This window comes from Strix uralensis, chromosome 38, assembly GCF_047716275.1.
Source record: "Strix uralensis isolate ZFMK-TIS-50842 chromosome 38, bStrUra1, whole genome shotgun sequence".
NCBI lineage: Eukaryota > Metazoa > Chordata > Aves > Strigiformes > Strigidae > Strix > Strix uralensis.
This window is the reverse complement of record NC_134009.1, coordinates 1,271,798-1,278,364: the sequence shown is the minus strand read 5'-3', so window position 1 is coordinate 1,278,364 and position 6,567 is coordinate 1,271,798. Positions and strand designations below refer to the sequence as shown.

The window sequence follows — 6,567 nt, the reverse complement described above, 5'->3', positions numbered from 1 at the left end:
AACCCCTCTACCCCCTGCCCCGCCCCGCAGTGCTCCCCATGGTCCCTCCCGCCGCCCCCCCCCGCCCATGGACCCGCCCAGGCCACGCTGCATCTCGCAGCCACCGCCCGTGGCCCCGCCCCCTGGGCAGCAGCCCCGCCCCTAGTAACTGTCCCCGCCCCTAGCGACGGCCCAGCCTCCCCCGGTGCCCCTCCCATTCGCCGGGAAGGAAGAGTGCGGGGGGGGGCACCGTTTATTGACCACGCCCACAGCGGACCCAGGCGTCCGGGGTCCCGACACCCCCCACCCCAACACCCCGGGGACTCCAGGGCTAAGACACACCCCCCGCCCCCCAGCTCACGCCACGCAGGGATAGCTGGGGGAGGCCAGGGGCAGGGGGGGTTGTGGGGCATCCTGGGGGGGTCCTGGGTGACCCTGGGGCATCCTGGGGGTCCCGGGGGTCATGGGGGTCCGGCCCCCCCCCCCCCCCCCCCCCCCCGAAGATGTGCCTCACTGAGACCCCGGGGCTGAGCCCCCCCCAGCTCTGGCTCCACAGGGGGGTCTGGGGGGTCCCAGGGGGGGTCTGTCCCCCCCTCAGAAGGTGTGAACCAGCGGGACATTGGGCAGTTCCGGGGTGGGGGGTCCCGTTCCCGTCCCCCCCCCACCACTGCCACCCCCAGCCACCCCCCGGGCCGGGGTGGGGGGCTGCCCCCCGCCGCTGCCCCCCGGCACCGGCTCACCCCGGACCAGGAGGATCCGGGGGGAGCCGGGGGGGGGCAGCTGGGCCAGCGCCTGCAGGCAGAGGCGGGCAGGTCCCCCCCCAGCCCCCCGTAGCAGCAGCACAGGGGGCAGTCCCCCAGCTGCCCCCACTACCGCCAACCGTGGGGACGGGGAGGGGGACAGGCCCCCCCCTGCCACGAGCACCTCGGGGGGCTGCGGCTGGATGTTGGGCACCTCTGCGGCCTGGAGATGGACATTTGTCACCTCCATGGGCTTGAGTTGGACGTTGGGCACCTCTACAGTCTTGAGTTGAACGTTGGGCACCTCCATGGTCCTCAGTTGGATGTTGGATACCTCCATGGTCTTGAGTTGGATGTTGGGCACCTCCACGGCCTTCAGTTGGATGTTGGGTACCTCCACGGTCTTCAGTTGCACGTTGGGCACCTCCACGGTCTTGAGTTGGATGTTGGGCACCTCCTCTGTGGTCTTGAGTTGGACGTTATTGAGTTGGACGTTAGGCACCTCTGTGGTCTTAAGATGCATGTTAGGCACCTCCATGGTCTTGAGTTGGACACTGGGTGCCTCCATCATTTGGTGACAGGCGTTGGGCACCTCAGTAGCCTGGAGATGGACATTTGTCACCTCCATTGTCTTCAGTTGGATATTGGGCATGTCCGTGATCTTGAGATGGATATTGGGCAGCTCCATCATATGGTGATGGACACTGGACACCTTGGTGTCTTGAAGATGGACATTGGCCATCTCTGTGGTCTGGAGATGGACGCTGGGCACCTCTGTGACTTGGAGATGGACACCGGGCACCTCAGTGGTTTGATGACACACACTGGGCACCTCAGTGGTCTGGAGATGGACACTGGGCACCTCTGCGGCCTGGAGATGGACATTTGTCACCTCCGTGGTTTGGGGATGGACACTGGGCATCTCAGTGGCTTGCAGCTGGACAGTGGTCACCTCTGCATCCTGGAGATGGATGTTGGGCACGTCTGCGGCCTGGAGATGGACACTGGGCACCTCCATGGTTTGGTGATGGACGTTGGTCACCTCAGTGGCCTGCAAGTGGACATTGGTCACCTTCGTGGTCTGGAGATGGACACCAGGCACCTCTGTGGCTTCGAGATGGATGTTGGGCACCTCAGTGGTTTCGAGATGCACATCAGGCACCTCAGTGGTTTCGAGATGGACACTGGGCACCTCTGTGGTCTGCAGCTGGATGTTGGCCACCTCCATGGCCTGGAGCTGGATGTTGGGCACCTCTGTGGCCTCAAGATGGACACTGGGGACCTCCGTGGTTTGGAGATGGACATTGGACACCTCTGTGGCTTGGAGATGGATGTCAGGTACCTTGGTGGTTTGGAAATGGACATCTGTCACCTCTGTGGTCTGCAGCTCGACACCGGGCACCTCCGTGGCCTGGAGATGGACATCTGTCACCTCCGTGGCCTGAAGATGGACGCTTGGTACCTCCGTGGCCTGGAGATGGACACCGGTCACCTCTGAGGGCTGCGGCAGGGCTTGGAGCTGGATGTTGGTGATCTCAGAGGGCTGTGGCAGGGCTTGGAGCTGGACATTTGTCACCTCAGTGGCCTGCAGCTGGATGTTGGTGACATCCAAAGGTTGTGGCAGGGCTTGGAGCTGGATGTTGGTCACCTTGGAGGACTGTGGCAGGGCTTGGAGCTGGACATTTGTCATCTCGGTGGCCTGCAGTTGGATGTTGGTGACCTCAGAGGGTTGTGGCAGGGCTCGGAGCTGGATGTTGGTGACATCCAAGGGCTGTGGCAGGGCTTGGAGCTGGACATTGGTCACCTCCGCGGCCTGAAGTTGGATGTTGGTGACATCCGAGGGTTGTGGCAGAGCATGGAGCTGGATGTTGGCCACCTTGGAGGGCTGTGGCAGGGCTTGGAGCTGGACATTGGTCACCTCACTGGCTTGGAGCTGGATGTTGGTGACATCCAAGGGCTGTGGCAGGGCCTGCAGCTGGACATTTGTCACCTCGGCAGCTTGGAGATGGATGTTGGTGACATCCAAGGGCTGTGGCAGGGCTTGAAGCTGGACGTTGGTCACCTTGGAGGGTTGTGGCAAGGCTTGGAGCTGGACATTTGTCATCTCGGCAGCTTGGAGCTGGATGTTGGTGACATCCAAGGGCTGCGGCAGGGCTTGGAGCTGGACACTTGTCACCTCCGTGGCTTGGAGCTGGACATTAGTCACCTCTGCAGCTTGGAGCTGGATATTGGTGACCTCCAAAGGTTGTGGCAAGGCCTGCAGCTGGACATTGGTCACCTCGGCTGCCTGCAGCTGGACGCCAGTGACCTCGGGGGGCTGCGGCCCCCGCGGGGGAATGACGCCCCCCCTCAAGACGATGACACTGGCCCCTGCCGGGGCCCCCGTCACCGCCTGGAGCTGGACACGGGGCAGCGCCTGCCCCGTGCCGGGTACCAACAGGATGCTCTGCCCGGCAGCGGTGGGTCCCGATGCCCGGGGACCCTTTCCCGCCCGGGGCGCGGGACCCTCGGCGGGCAGGAGGGTGAAAGCAGGGGGCTCAGCTGGGGGGCCGGGCAGCAGGAGGAGCTTCCGCGGGGGTGCCGGGGGGCTGGGGATGAGCTGCAGGCCCTGGGGGGTCTGCACCAGCAGGAAGGTCTGGGCCTCGGGAGACGGTGGCGGGGGGCGGCGGGGGGTCCCGCGGGGCCCAGGGGTGTGGGTGCGGAGGTGACGCTGGAGGTAGGAGGCCATCACGAAGGCCTTGGGGCAGAGCGGGCAGCGGTAGGGGCGGGCGGCGGAGTGGGTGCGCCGGTGGAGCTGGAGGTTGGAGGAGTGGGTGAAGGTTTTGCCGCACTGGGGGCAGGCGTAGGGCCGCTCGCCGGTGTGGACCCGCTGGTGTTGCCGGAGGTTGGAGGTTTGGGCGAAGGCTTTGCCGCAGACGGGGCAGGCGTGGGGCCGCTCGCCGGTGTGGAGCTGGCGATGGCGGCGGAGGCAGGAGGTGTTCTTGAAGGCTTTAGGGCAGTCGGGGCAGCGGTAGGGCCGCTCACCGGTGTGCTGCCGGAGGTGGTACTGGTAGTGGGATGCCCACTTGAAGGTGAGGCCGCACTGGGCACACTCGAAAGCCCGCAGCCCCGTGTGAACCCGCTGGTGGATCTGGAGGAGGGAGGAGCGCTTGAAGGCCTTGCCGCACTCGCGGCAGGCGTAGGGCCGCTCGCCCGTGTGGTCCCGCATGTGGTACCGCAGCCCCGAGGAGCCCTTGAAGGCTTTGCCGCACTCAGTGCATTGGTAAGGGCGCTCCGGGGCGGGCTGGGGTGCCACCGGAGGGTCGGGAGCCTCGGGGGGGGGATGCGGTGGGACAGCGGCAGGGTGGCTGCGTTGGTGGCCCAACAGCCCGGCCAGCTGGGTGAAGGTCTTGGGGCAGACGGTGCACTTGAAGGGCCGCTCGGCAGCGTGGCCATGACGGTGCCGAGCCAGCCCCGAGCTGTTCTTGAAGGTCTTGCCGCAGGTGGGGCAGCGGTGAGGGGCGGCTGGGGGGGTCACTGCTGTCACTGAATGGCTGCCTTGGTGGCCCAGCAGCTCCTCCTCACTGGTGAAACTCAGCGGGCAGGCAGAGCACTTCCAGAGCGTCTCTGGTGCCGTGGCGGGCACTGGGAGGAGCGGCGGCACGGCAGAGTGGCCAGCGTGGCTCTGGAGGTGTTTCTGCAGGCAGGCATCAGAGATGAAGGCCTTGGCGCAGGTTGGACACTCGTGGGGCCGGGTGCCAGCGTGGGTGCGCCGGTGGAGGAGGAGGTTGGAGGAGTGGGTGAAGGTTTTGCCGCACTGGGGGCAGGCGTAGGGCCGCTCGCCGGTGTGGACCCGCTGGTGTTGCCGGAGGTTGGTGGCTTGGGCGAAGGCTTTGCCGCAGACAGGGCAGGCGTGGGGCCGCTCGCCAGTGTGGGTGTGACGGTGACGGCGGAGGCTGGAAGAGTTCTTGAAGGCTTTGGGACAAGCGGGGCAGCGGTAGGGCCGCTCACCGGTGTGCTGCCGGAGGTGGTACTGGTAGTGGGATGCCCACTTGAAGGTGAGGCCGCACTGGGCGCACTCAAAGGCCCGCAGCCCCGTGTGAACCCGCTGGTGGGTCTGCAGCAGGGAGGAGCGCTTGAAGGCCTTCCCGCACTGGGGACAGGCGTAGGGCCGCTCGCCCGTGTGGCCCCGCTGGTGGTAGAGGAGGGCGGAGGAGCCCTTAAAGGCCTTGGGGCACTCGGGACACTTGTAGGGCCGCTCGCCCGTGTGGCTGCGTTGGTGGTGGGCCAGGCGGGACGACCACCTGAAGGCCTTCCCGCACTCCCGGCAAGCGTAGGGCTGGTCGGCTGTGCCTGGACCACCGGCCCGGGACACGGCTGGCCCTGCTGGTGATGTTGCTCCCGCCATGCTGACGGCCCTGGTGGGGGGACGGACGACACAGGGGGGGCTGGGCAGGGCGCGACACGCTGCGCCCCCAGCAGAGGGATCCCCCAAGGACCGGTCGAGGGGAGGGGGCGGGGCCTCCGCGCGGGGGCGGGGCCTCCCCAGCTAGGGCGGGCTCGGCCTCGGCGCGCTGGCAGGGCGGGGGGCGTGGCCCGGGTTGCAGGGGCGGGGCCCCGCCGCGAAGGGCCCCGCCCCCAGCAGTGTTCCCCTCCAGGCCCCGCCCTCGCCGAGCGCTGATCCCCGCCAGGGCCCGCCCGCTTTGGTCCTCACCCCCCTCCAGACCACGCCCCCTCCAGCCCTCCTCAGGACACGCCCCCGTCGGCCTGTGCTCGCCCTCACGCCCCGCCCCCGCCGCGCCTCCAGGCCCCGCCCCCGCCTCCCCGCAAGCCCCTTCAGGCCCCGCCCTCGCCGCCCGGCCCGCGCAGGCGCCGCCGCCGCCGCCACCGCCCCGGCCTCGCCGCCGCTGCCCCCCGGTGCCCGCTCACCTGCCGGGAACGGCGCGGGGAGGTGCCGCCGCGGCGGGGCTGGGCAGGGCAGGGCAGGGCAGGGCCCGCTCCGGCCGCCCGCCGCCGCACGCCCGCCCGCCCCCGCCGCCGCGCAACGACTGGGCCGCGCCGCGCGCGCGGGGCCACGCCCCTCCACGCGCCGCGCGCACCCCGTGGCCGGGCCGGGCCCGCGCGGGGGCTCCTGGGAAATGGAGTCCGCGGCGCCGCCATCTTGGAGCGGGGAGGGAGGTGAGGGCCTCACCGCGCGTCCCCGCCATAACGCGTCCGGGTACTCGGCGGGTCATGCGCGACAGGGGGCCGGGTGCCCGGTGAGCCGCGTGTCGTTCGTGTCCCCGCCCCCACTCAGGGGATTTGGGGGGCTCGGGGAGTTGGGGGTCCGAAGACTTAGAGGAATTGGGGGCCTCAAGGGGTTGGGGGGGCGTGGGCTCCGTGGGGGGACAGGAGGTTAGGGGGGTTGATGGAGATTTGGAGAGGTTGGGAGGTTCAGAGGGGTTGGGGGAACTGGGAGGCAGGAGGCTGGGAGACTGATGCGGATTCGGGGGGTCAGGGGGGTTGGGAGAACTGGGGGGCAGGAGGTTGGGGGGCTGATGGGGATTCGGGGAGTTGGGGGCCTCAGAGGGGTCGAGGGGGGGCTCAGAGCGTTTGAGGGAACTGGGGGGGGGCAGGAGGTTGGGGGATCTGATGGGGATCTGGGGGGCTGGGGATTGGGGGGCTGGGGAGGCTCAAGAGGGTTGGGGGAACTGCGGGGACAGGGGCTTAGGGGGAGCTGGGGGATTTGTGGCCTACGAGGACTGGGGAAGCTGGGAGAAAGGGGGAGACAGAGGGTGTTGGGGCAACTGATGCACTATGGGGGGCAAGTGGGTTGGGGGAAAATGGGGGACTGGGAGTGACTGGGGGGGTTGGGGGGTCCCCCATGACC

The 6,567-nt window shown here is 68.4% G+C and overlaps 1 protein-coding gene across 2 annotated transcripts; it reads right to left on the bottom strand.

Annotated features, from left to right (window-relative positions):
* Positions 1–214: 214 nt before the first annotated feature.
* On the bottom strand, positions 215–5,871 carry ZNF628 (zinc finger protein 628). 2 transcript variants are annotated; one of them, XM_074854622.1, is made up of 3 exons: positions 5,628–5,871; positions 2,182–5,116; positions 215–2,151 (listed from the first exon to the last, which is right to left on the bottom strand). In XM_074854622.1, exons 2-3 carry the CDS (start codon positions 5,104–5,106, stop codon positions 574–576), a joined length of 4,503 nt encoding a protein of 1,500 aa, XP_074710723.1. In that variant the 5' UTR covers positions 5,107–5,116; positions 5,628–5,871; the 3' UTR covers positions 215–573. The 2 variants fall into 2 exon arrangements, with proteins under 2 accessions (XP_074710723.1, XP_074710722.1); XM_074854621.1 differs by having other exon boundaries at positions 215–5,116.
* Positions 5,872–6,567: the final 696 nt, after the last annotated feature.